The sequence below is a fragment of the Dermacentor albipictus genome, chromosome 1 (assembly GCF_038994185.2).
Source record: "Dermacentor albipictus isolate Rhodes 1998 colony chromosome 1, USDA_Dalb.pri_finalv2, whole genome shotgun sequence".
Taxonomy (NCBI): Eukaryota; Metazoa; Arthropoda; class Arachnida; order Ixodida; family Ixodidae; genus Dermacentor; species Dermacentor albipictus.
The window spans coordinates 78,960,269-78,972,941 of NC_091821.1; the positions used below are offsets into that span (position 1 = coordinate 78,960,269).

Sequence of the window (12,673 nt, forward strand, 5' to 3'; positions counted from 1 at the left end):
CAAAACGGGCACTATGACATGGGGGAGGGAGGGGGGGCGGCAGGTAATGACAGGACTGCTTGCATTGAAGGTGCACCTGCTGATTGTAGCAAAAATGTAGTGGAAAGAGAACATATGTACACACACTAACAGTCCTCTTATTCACTATCGTCAGCTGTTTTTAGCAACAAATACATAAAAAAAATACCCTCGAACTTGCTCCAAAGCCTATATATCACCTTTTAGCAAAATTCACGTCGTTGTGATAGCTGAGATGCCATCCACAGGCTCATTTGCTCACTTCACGCAATAGCCGTAAACTGCTGAAACTCGGATGTTCACACAAATCACTATCAAGTATGTTCACACAAAGCACCATTGAAAACGGCAGTGAATAGGCATGGGAACATGGACAAGCAAGCAAAAAAGTTCATGACCAAAGGAAAGCAAATACTCACTTTTTCCACCGAGTTACAAGAACACGGTCACCAGGGCTGACTGCAATGCGGGGCTCATCAGTGAGTGGTGTCGTCATGCAAACAGAGCAGCCATGTGATATTGGGAAAAAGGAGCCACGATATGGGTGTACCACAGTGTACAGGCGGGTTCGTAGCCGCTTGTCATGCTTCTGAAGAATTTGCTCAACCTGCAAAAAAAAGTGAGCAAATTAAAAAGAAATGCATGCGTACATGCATATGTGTGATGATAGGTCAACTGGCTGTAACTGGAAGCAGCCAGGGATATGACTATGTGGCATGTAACGGCCAGCCTAAGCCGTGCTATAGGCTTACTATTAAGACTTGTAACCACACAAATTTCGAGTACATCATGTATGACTATTTGTAGTTGACTTATTGCCTACTGTGCTTCATGTACATCAAGCTGCCAGTTATCAGAAATGGTAACTAGAGCTGCTGTGGCAGAGTTGACGCCTCCTTCACATAATCATTAAGGCATGCTGTTTCAATATCAGGTGGGATGAGGAATTTGAGGACATCATGACTTCAAGAAAAGGTATCTTAAAAATTACAAACTTTTGCACAAAATTTGGCAGACTAGTTGTTTTTCTGCCATTACCAAAAAAAAACTGTACAGTAAAATTATCTTCAGCCTCAATAATTGACTGAATGTGCTTCCTGAAGCTGCTACACAATCAGATCAGATGATGAAGGTTAGTGTTGACTTTTTCTCCACAATAGTAACGGCCTTTGGTGATCGAATTTTGCATATTGTATGGTTGTTTACTAGTCTTCCTCTCAGTGACACCCCAGATACAGCAGAACCTCGTTGATACGTTCCCGTTACGTACGTTTTCCCGGCGCCAACGTTCACAATTGAGAACACAAAAATTACCCAAAAAAGTTACTCATTTTTTACCGGTTCATGCGTTCCCGGAAAACACGATTTTTGGGCATCAACGCTCAATACGTCGCCAAACTGCGATCGTATGATACGTTTTCCGGCTGCTAGATCCCATGTAAACAAGAAAAGGCGCAAGGTGCGCGCGATCGAGAAAAGTATATAGCTGCCCTCCACGGCAGCTTCACCGCAATACTCGCCCGCCCGTCTCACGTGAAAGCGCCGGCGCGCACTTGGTTTCTCATTTTTCTACCAGCAAATCTTCTCTGCGGTCGTTGCACACGGCATTCACAGCTATCACCGCTAATCCTATTGCGATACGCATCTTCTGTTTCACAGCGCTTGGTGCCGTCGGAAGCGTAGCGCACGCTTTTAACAGGCGATAACCGAAAAGCGCCGCCGTTCCATATGCTGCATACTGCGATCGTATACGTTTTCTGGCCACTAGATTCCATGTGAACAAGAAAAGGCACGAGGCACGCGATTAAGAACAACATATAGCAGCCCGTCTCACGTGAAAACGGCAGCGCGCACAGTTTTTTATTGCGGTACCAGCAAATCTCCACCTGGGTCGTGGCGCTCCGCATTCACAGCTATCGCTGCCAAACTTATTGCGATAAGCATCTTTACCTATCTATATTACAGCGCGTGGTGCGTAGTCCGCGTAGTGTGATTGCTAGTGTACTGCACGCGTTTAGTAGGCGATAACGCGCCGCCGTTCCCTGCTGCAGGCGACGGGATGCGGGCATCACATTTCGCTTCGGTGGCATCCAGCGTCGCCCACCAGCTCGATTTCGTTTCGGTTTCCCGTCGGCTTCTTAAAACACAGCGCAATAGGAAAACAACAAAACGCGCCTCGGGCCGCGGGAGCAACACCAGCTCGACGCGCGTCGGCGTCTCATGCTGCAACGAACCGTGCAACACTTCGCATTACGTATATGTCAATAATGGTTTAGTCTGTCAATTTTTTTTTTACTTTGGATCGTACGTTCTCTCGGTTAATGCGTTATTTCTCGAGGTTTTTTTTTAACAAATGAACGAGGTTCTGCTGCATATTGTTTTAACTGCATTATAATGCAACCTCTATTGTAACAAGTGCCAATTTGAATTGAATTTCGGGGTTTTACATGCTAAAAACTACGATTTGATTATGAGGCACGTCGTGTTGGGGGATTCCGGATCAATTTTGACCACCAGGGATTCTTTAACGTGCTCCCAATGCACGGGACGCAAAAGTTTTTTGCATTTCGCCTCCATCGAAATGCAGCCGCCGCGGCCGAGATTTGATCCCGCGACCTCGTGCTCAGCAGCGCAACACCTTTAGCCGCTAAGCCACAGCAGCGGGTAAGCACAATTTTTCATGGCAAGAAATGAAAAATGCAAACACATCCTCCAATTTCCATACTTCAAGAAAAATTACAAATGCTAGATTGCTCATTCATCAGTTTTTCATGGTAAAGAGGGAGCAATGGCAATTTGTTTTTACTTACACAAAGATAAATTATTGTGCCCAATCTACCATGGATTGGGCATCACTTATTGTTGCTGTCAGAGGCCTCCTTATCACTATGAACAGCCCAGAGCCTCTCATCTTCAATGTTGTCTATGACATTAGACATACTGCATTTCTTAAACGCCTTGCAGACCATGGCATACTTACTATAGCAACTGTAACGTATACCTTAATGAACTTATCCAGTGGGCACAAAGATACTGCAGCTCATACAGTTCAAGCAATGTGTAGAATGGACTACAGATATGTTTAATGCATGTGATGATAGCTGGTTGCTATTGTAGTTTTGTTTTCCTACTAGGATTTAATGTGTGTGCCATTTTTTAGTAAATTTTTACAAAAACAAGAAGTATGCGTTAGAATTGAGTAAATACAGTTAATAGCTTAGCAAGTTTAAATCTTGGGAACTAGATCGGAACTTTACAACTAGTAGCTGCTCTTGAGTCGTGCAGGCTGAGTGGGAGAATGCAAGGCCACCACGTAGGACTGGCATCTAATGTTCTCATGCACAAAAAAAAGCCTGACTATTAAATCATAATGTTCCATAGATGACAGAGGGGAGGAGGAGGAGGAGGAATAAACTTTATTTGTGCACAGCAGATTTGAGACCTAGGCCTCTACCTAAATGACGGCCTCGAGCCCTTGGGCCCTGGCGGCATCTTCGGCCTGCTGGATTGCCTTGCATTGGTCTTCCGGTGCACAGCTGAGCAACGCGGTCTCCCACTGCTCTCTGGTTTTAATTATTTTATTCTGTATGGGTGTACGAGGACAAGCCCATACCATGTGTTGTAGGTCCGCCCTTTCTTCACAGAATCTACATCTATCCGTGTAAAGGTCCGGGTAGTAGCGGTGGTAGGCCACCGGGTTCGGATATGTATCTGTTTGTAAGAGGCGCCATGCTGTCGCTTGCCGTCTATTTAACGAGGAGTGTGCCAGGGGGAAATGGGCCCTTCCCAATTTATAGTGTTTGGTGATCTCGTTAAAGCTGGTCATCCGGTCTCTCTCCGTTCCCAGTATTTGTTGCGTGTCACCTGCTCGGCCTGTCAGTTCTCGAGCCAGGTTGTGCGCTATTTCGTTCCCGGGAAGGGAGGAGTGTGCAGGTGCCCATATAATGTGAATGTCGCGATCTTCACGAAAGTTGTTTAAAATTCTGAGTGCTTCCGGCGAGATTCTTCCTTTTGCATAGTTCTTGACTGCTGTCTTGCAGTCGCTTACTACGATGTTGGCTTCCGTGGAGGCTATTGCCAGTGCTAAGGCAGCTTCCTCTGCCACCTCTGCCTTCTATGTTTTCACCGTCCCACTAACTCTGCAGTCACCCTCTAGACTCGTAGCAACTATCGACATACTCTGTCCATTTGCGTACTCCGCCGCGTCCACATAGACCACACAGAGGGGTTCATGAAGATTCAGTAAAGCACCAAGACAGATGTAACGTGTTAATTTGGATGGTGATTCGAAGTTCGGTTTTCAAAAAACTTCTGTGTCCAGTAAAGTGAACTGTCATTAATTTCACATTCCTTTAATTAAAACATTTGCATGTTGGTAACACACATGCAGATTTGTGTGTGGTAAGGTACTCCTTAAACACCAACTTGGCATGCTTCATTTGACACGGGGACATGCACCGTGCATGCCATGCTGGTGTTTCAGTGATGAGAAGAGCATGGGAGGCATGCCGATTTGCAGATATTGTGGTCGGTAAGTATGTGACACTGCCATATCGTAAAATTGTTAATGCAAGAAAAAACAAGCCAATCCAGAGTGTTTTGTATCACAAGATCGCAGCATGTAAGACAGGCTCTGGGAACAATGTGAATACACTCGAACCCATCTACAACAATAACGGTTATAATAACGTATCGGATATAACAATGAGATACCATGGCACTGTTACTTTCTACATGTGTTCTATGGTAAAATGAACCACCTACTACAATGTTTCTATGACACATTATTGGTTATAACAATTAAACCTGGCTACTCAGTGGCTGCACTACTCTCGTTACAACGGACCCTGGTAGTCCGGAAAAAAACATCAGTTTTATCTGAAGTTCGTAATATCTGAAGCGCCTCACTTCCGAAACTTCAGTCGCAATGTCTAACAGCTTTATTGCAGAGTGTGAGTGACGAACTTCCATAATAAAAATAAACAAAAAAGACACAGTTTCACCCGAAAGGCGAATCATCGATTGCGATAGCAAATTAAGCAAGATAAGCGTGGCAGCAGCAGCAAGCGAATTGACCTTTGTGCTGTCTGTCGCTTCAACGCAAACTAAACGTCGAAAGCGCAGCACATACGAAGCTACCGGCACTGGGCGCACTTTGTCCACATCGCAGATTGCTTTCAAGAAACGGGGCCCGCGTGGGCGAGCACGTTGTCCACATTGCAGATCGCTTTCAAGATATGGCGATCGTGCAGTAAGCAGCAGCCGGGTAGAACTCTCTCGCCTCCCCCCCCCCCCCCCCCCACCTCGTGCTTCGCAGGCGAAAGACGGCGCGTTTCCATCCCGGCTTCCTCCTTCGTGCATGCGATATTGAGCCACGGTCGTCGGCTGACCCTTGCAAGTCAGTTGTCAGCTCGTGTCGACACAGTAAAAGTAAGTTTTATACACCCGATTTTGAAAAAAATTGCCGCTGATTTCATCGGCTGTAGTCAATAGTCCGTTATAGCACGGTTCGTTAAAAGTGAGCTTCGTTGCATTAACAAAATAGATAGAACAAACTAAGGCAGAAATATGGTCTGTTATATCCGAAAGTCTGTTGTACACGGGTCTGTTGTAACGAGCGTAGACTGTAGTTGGTTCTCTATAGTCAGCTTTACCGCATTACACAGTGCCCTCACTCGGCTTGTGTGCTTCGCTGCACAGCATATGCTTCAACACTATACATTGTACATGCTTTGCTGCATAACAATATTATATTGAGTCGAAGCTGACTATAAGGAACCAACCATTATGCAATGCATGTAGTAAGACCTTTGCCCTTACTTTCTGTCTACGATGTTTTATTTTTGCGCTGTATTTTTTTCCCATGCAATACAGCTATAACAATAATCACTTATAACAACTAAGTTTTCTGAGCACTTTATTACTCTGATAAGTAGGTTTGGCTAACGGCTTTCACACATGGCGGCTCGATCCTGAAACATGTGCACTCACAGAAGACGCAGCATTCACAGGCTGTCTGCAATATTAGCTACACTAATTTGTTGTTGAACCGCTGAATAGAGCCACTGTGACAATAGCGGCAATAGTGGCAAATGTGACTGGTGATTCAGGGTGGACTTTAATTGAGGAACCATTTTTTGTAAAACTCTTGGTTGGTGAGGTTTTTTGGGAACATGTCCTGAAGAGTAAAGCAATCTAAAAAGTGAACCAGCACAACTACTACACAGGAAATGCAAAAGGGCTACGACTTACAGTGAGTGTGTACTGGTTGCACCCAGGCACCACGGGCCAGGTAATGCCATCACCAAGTGGGTACAAAAAGACCTGCTTCAGGTTCTCAGCCACGCCCAGGTTGTATGGATAGACAAAGTCGTCTTCCTCATCACGCTCTCGCATCTGAGCCTTGGCCACAATCCAGTTCTCAATAGTCGTCTCGTTGCGAATGATAATTTTGAGCTGCACAAATAGTAGGTAACAAAGAGAATGCCAAAAAAAGCAGCTACAAGGTCTGCAACATGTAGCAGAAAATAATCATGACAGCTGAGGAAGTACAAGGCAAATTGAAAAATGCAGTTGTCTGGGCCAACCTCAATGTCAAAATTAAAATGCAGGAAGCACATCAGCAATATATATGTTCAAGTGAATGGCAGTGAAAAGCAATGTAGGGGCTCTATTTAGCAGCTACCACAGAAGCCAAGAGTGACCAAGCCAAGGACAGAAAAAAAAAAAGGATATTTGCTGGGGAATGTTCATTTCATGCTTTTGTACAGGAAGAAAAAGGAATTGTAAGTGAAAGACAACATGTAACCACTGGGATCAAATCTGCGTGTCTCGAATCTGGCAGCCTAATGTGCAGCAATAAACATCTATTACCCATTTATAGACAATATTCTAACAGACATTAAGAGAAATAAATGGTGCTGGGCAGGTCATGTAATGCACAGATTAGAACACCATTAAACCATTAAGGTGACAGAATGGGTATCAAGAGAAGGGAAGTGCAGTAGAGAACAGCAGAAGACTGGGTGGGTGCGACGAAATTAGGAAATTTGCGGGTGCTAGTTGGAATTGGTTGGCACAGGACAGGGGTAATTCGAGATCACAGGGAGAGGCCTTCGTCCTGCAGAGGACGTAAATAGGCTGATGGTGATGATGATGATGACCCATTTGCTTGCTCATTAAAAGAATGTTCATGCATAACATGGAACTGAGTGATGGTGGCCAAAACATTAAAGAGGCAGCTAAATACATATGTACATAAGAAAACAACATGTGGAGGGAGGGACAGCCACTACCATAATTCAAGTGGTAGAGATTGGTGCTTGCCATCCAGGGTTGCAGGTTTGAACCCCTACTAATGGCATGCCTTTCCTTCCACTATCATTGGCTTTAGAATATTCATAAATATGAACACGCACACAAAAAAGCAACATGAAACTAATGCTACTCTAAAATAAGGTCTCTCAATTCCCCTGCACTGCCCTTGGCTGCAGTGACAGTGGCTTCAGTGACAACTACCTTCAAAGGTAGTTATTTATCGGGCTCCTAATTTCCTGATTCTTATCACAAATTGAACAGTCTGTATTCTATTTTCCAGAAGTGACAGTTAAATCTGAAAACCACTGAGAAAGGCACAGCGAGTGTATACCACCCCTAAACTGTATGCAGTATTGAGCAGATTTTAGACAATGCTGCAGACTTCCTGTCAGAGGATGCTTTAGCTAGGGGCTCATATCTAAATACATGGGAAAGGAGAAATAATTTTTCTTGGCAACCACTGCACCAAATTTGATGAGGTTTGTTGCACTTAATAGAAGAGTTAAAATGTGGTGAGTGTTGGAAGCAGATTTTTTATTTAAGCCGTGGATATTTTGAATGAATATTGTTGAAAATCGTATTTTCAGAAAACGAGACTATCAAGTTTACAGCTCTGTAACTCGGCAATGGGCAATTCTTGAAATTCCCGATTCTATAAATTGCAACTAATAGTACATCTAAAGTGGACGAAATTGATGTATTATACATGACCACTAATAAGTGAGTAGGACTTTCGCAAAATCCTTGCAAACATTGTACCTAAGAAATTCATGTAAGATTTAAGTTTATATCACATTTGTCCGCTTTTGATGTTCTAACAGATGCAGTTTAAAGAACTGAGATATCTTCTTGGTGCAGAATTACATATTTGTAAATTACGTGCTTCTACTTTCCTTAAACTTACTGATTTTTGTGAATTTCCTTAAAACAATTCGGGACCTACACCACAAATTTGTTTCCAACAGTCACTCAAATTTACCTTTCTTTCTCAAATGCAACAAATTTCATTAGAATCAGCCTAAGGGTTGCCTCAGAAAAGCCTTTCTGCATTTTACAAGTATTTGGATCGGCAGCATCAGAGTTGCGCCCAAGCTAAAGCTTCCTCTTAAGACCCCTTGTTAAGCACAATTCGATAAGTTTTGGGATCCTTGTAAAGCTTCCAATACATAATGTGCAGCTCTGTTTAGGTGACCTCCCAATAAAACAATTCCAAAACAGTTCAGATTTGTGTTAAAGAAAGTCTACCACACTAATCAACACATATGTCACTTTTTAAGAGCAAGCTTAAGAGGAAGCTTTAGCAGAGGTGCTCCCATCTAAATACATGTAAAAGGAGAATTCGTTTTTCTCAGCAACCACTGCACCAAATTTGGCGAGGTTTGTTGCATTTGAATGAATGAATGAATGAATGAATGAATGAATGAATGAAACCTTTATTTGAAGCAGTGACTTGTCAGTCGAGGTGGGAGGGTCCCTTATTCCAGGAACCCTCTGGCTTAGATCGCCCTCCGGGCCCGGGCGACGAGTTTGTGCTGGTCGACCAGGTCCGGCTTGGAGATCGCAGCCTCCCACGTTTCAGCGGGGAGGTATGGGTCTGCGTCTGCTGCTACTAGTTGTGTCGCTGTGATGCTTGCTCGGGTTTTCTTGCATTGCAGTAGGAGGTGTGCCAGGGTGTCTGGCACATTGCAGTGTGGACAGGTGTAGCTGTATAGCGTCGGGTGGAAATGATGCAGCAAGCTTCCATGGGTAAAGGTATTGCTCTGGAGTCGCCTGTAGTCGGTGCCTTCGTTTCTCATTAATTTTGGATGTGGTGGAGTGTATACCCTATGTCTAAGCTGATAGTGCTGCAGTAGTGCTTGATAAGTTAGTGGTATTGTTTTCGTTTCCGCCGCTGATTTGGGTGGGTGGGACATGCCTAGAATCTCGTGTGAGGAGGCCCCGTTGACGCTTGCGCGGGCCGCGGTGTATGCTGCTTCATTCCCCTCGAGTCCCTCGTGTCCCGGAAACCACATGATGCAGATGTAGGGGGGAGGAGTGTCACCACGCTTCATTATGTTGATCGCTTTGATGGAGATCCTGCCCTTCACGTAGATGCGTGCCGCTATTTGAGAGTCGGTGAAGACCACTAAGCCATCCTCGCTTGTACGGGTGGCGAGTGCTATACCAGCCTCCTCAGCTGTGTCGGCACGCTTGGCGAGAATTGTCGCCAAGTCAGTGTCGTACCCCCGTAGTCTGTGACGCTGATGGTGAAGGCATTTCGGCTCGAATACTTGGCTGCGTCCACGTAGCGTGCCTGCATGTCCTTACGGTGCTTGTGTCTGATGGCGTTAACCCTGGCGAGCCGTCTGCCTCGGTGATGTTGTGGATGCATGTTCCGAGGTATCTGAAGAACTTGTAGACGTTCTCAGAGCTTCTGTGCGTCGGAGGACTGCTCGGCCTGTGGTTGTGAGCATAAGTCTCTCCATCTGGTTGATGAGGTGCGCTTCCGTGAGTTCTTCCCAGGAGGTGGGAACTCCCATGCGAAGCAATCAGTCAGTGAGGCGGTTGTCGGTAGTCCTAGGGCGAGCTTCGTGGCCTTTCGTATTAGGAGGTTTAGCTTTTGTTTTTTGGCTGTCTTCAGGTTGAGGTAAGGAGTTCCGTATGTAATGCGGCTGTGAAGGAGGGCTTCTACCATTCGCAAGGTGTCATGCTCTTTGAGGCCATTGCGGCGATTGGCCACCCGCCGTATCAGATGAGTAAGCTGTGCCACGGTGTTATGTAGCCTGGGGAGTGTGGTGGAGCTGGACCCGTCCTTGTGTATCTGGACTCCGAGTTAGCCGACCATCGGTATCGGGACTCCCTGAAGAAGGACTTGTGGGTTCGGTGCGTCATGGCTTGGGGGCCGGCTCTAGGTGCGTGCCCCGAGTACTAACAGCTCGGATTTATCCGGGGCATAGTGGAGGCAGCAGGTGTTGAGGTACCATTCGATGATGTTGACCGCCTCCTGAAGACAAGTCTCCTGTTTGCCCATGCTCGCGCCTCTCGTCCACAGTGTGATATCATCTGCATATAAAGCATGGAATATCTCTGGGACGGTGTCTAGGAGGCGGGGAAGTTTGAGGAGGGCAACGCTGAAGAGGAGTGGTGAGACTACTGAACCATGTGGTGTACACCTGTTAGGTAGATGAAATGTCTTGCTCCGGAGGTTGGCAATGCCCACCGTGGCCGTACGGTTGGTGAGGAAAGCGCTCATGTAGGCGTATGTTTTGGCACTGCAGTCGATATCTTCTACGTTACGGAGAATGGCTTCATGGCTCACATTATCAAAGGCGCCCTTTACGTCTAGAGCTAGAATGGAAGACTTGCTGTTTTTGCTCAAATGGTCAAGAATATCTTCTTTTAGCTGGAAGAGGACGTCCTGCGTGGAGAGCATCTGGCGGAAGCCGAACATGGTGTGCGGATAGCGATCGTTTTCCTCGAGATGTGGGGTGAGCTGCTCGTTGACCATGTGTTCAAGCAGTTTCCCGGCGCAGGACGTAAGGGAGATGGGGTGGAGATTTGCGATGGAGATGGGTTTGCCTGGCTTGGGTACCGTGGTTACCTCCGAGTGTTTCCAGGCTGTTGGTAGCTCACCCTCAATCCAGCAGTCGTTATGGTACCAAAGGAGAGCCGTCAGCGCCTGAGGGGGTAGCTGTCGAAGGTGCTTGTTGGTGACTCTGTCTTTTCCCAGGCTCGTATTGCGTGTTAGCCTAGAGAGGGCCACCTGTAACTCTGCCTGTGTGAAAGGCCGATCTAGCTCTTTGTTCGGCGCTCCCTAGGGGTGGAAAGGTCGGTGGCAGTGGTTTGCGGGTTAGCTGAGCCGTGTAGCTTCGTCTGAAGTTCTTGGAGTAGCTGATCCTCTGTGCTGCCATAGTTGTGGATTAGTCAGTGAATTGTATGTCTTTGTTGGGTTTTGGTGTGGGTGTCGTCGACCAGGGCTCGAGGTACATGCCAAGTCTTCTTTGTTCATTTTAAAAGAACAATTTTAAATCTAGTGACTGCTGGTTTTGAATTTTTTATTTAGGTCATCAATTTTTTATTAAAAAGTGGCAAAAATAGAAACATTTCAGAAAACGAAATTATCAAGTTTACAACTCTAACTCAGCAATGAAAAATGATATCACAATTATGTGAATTGCACCTAATAGCACATCTAAAGCAGACAAAATTGATACGTTACACATGAATCTAAAAAAATTTTGTAATATAGAAATACAGCTTTTGCAGAAACCTTGTACACAAGGTAACTAATTCACGTAAGATATAAATTGACATATAGAATTTGTCTGCTTTCAATGATCTAGTTGATGCCGTTTACAGAACTGTGATATCGTTCATGATGCAGAACTTTAATTTGTAAACTTTATGCTTCTATCTTTTTAAAACTTTTGGATTTCTGAAACATCTTTTAACAAAATTCAGGCTCTAAATTGAAATTCTGCTTCCAACAGTCACTAGAATTTAGCTTTCTCTTTCAAATGCAACAAATTTCATTAAAATTGGTCCAGGGGTTATTTCAGAAAAACGTGTTTGCATTTTACATGTAGTTAAATAGGCCGCGTTGGAGTTGGGCCTAAGCTAAAGCTTCCTCTTAAGCACATTTAATTGTTTTTTTCTTTACTTCCTACACTCACATAGAGTATTGTTTCAGTTACTTCTTCTTCTTACATTTACTCTGCACTAAAAAATGAATGTGTTAGACATTTGTCGTTACTATTTAGCTCCTCCAGCCTAGAAATGTCCGTGGGTCATAAGTACCATCAAGATAAATAAAAAAATAAATAAATAAACATTCACCTACCAGCACCATAAAAACAGTTACAGATAGAGAGATTACAGTAATCCCACCTTTCTAGTACAGATTCTAACTTTGCTATAATTGAAAAGGCAAACGGTGATTAGTCAAACCTTATGAGTAACTAGCATTTCTTGAGCACCACATCTATTTCCACCGTCCCTTAAAAAATGTGTGACAATGTTCAAAATATTAAATAAGTATGACTCTCTTCGAAAAATGTAAAATAAAAGCAGTTCACATTGGCTGAATAACTAAATTAATTTGCAAGTTTAACTAAAATATAGAAATAATATTGTTACCAGCCGATTATAAGCCAGTGTTAGGTAGAAGTAGCTGTTGAAGCGTAGAAGATAAGATGGAGGATGATGTCTGGCCTGGTTCCTCATCTTTGTTGTTGTGGCCCTGCTTGTCATCTTTCCAGGGAGTGTAAATAAACCTCTTGTTCAAACATCTCCCCCGTAATAACATAACTACAAAATAAAACAGCGATGAGAATATTTTTTGTCTACATTAATGGTTGTG

The 12,673-nt window shown here is 44.5% G+C and overlaps 1 protein-coding gene across 3 annotated transcripts in view; it reads right to left on the reverse strand.

The window, feature by feature from the left end:
- Positions 1-12,673, reverse strand: part of LOC135915078 (palmitoyltransferase ZDHHC6-like) — a 56,576-nt gene that overhangs the window by 22,798 nt on the left and 21,105 nt on the right. For 2 of the 3 annotated variants that reach the window (XR_010568503.2, XM_065448059.2), the window contains exons 5-6: positions 6,271-6,474; positions 438-625 (exon numbers count right to left, since the gene is read on the reverse strand). Coding sequence is in view for 2 of the 3 variants with exons in the window: in XM_065448059.2 (XP_065304131.1) it covers positions 438-625; positions 6,271-6,474 (392 nt within the window). In the remaining variant the exon portion in view is untranslated. The remainder of the gene's footprint in view (positions 1-437; positions 626-6,270; positions 6,475-12,673) is intronic. The other variant, XM_065448060.2, reaches the window with a different exon arrangement.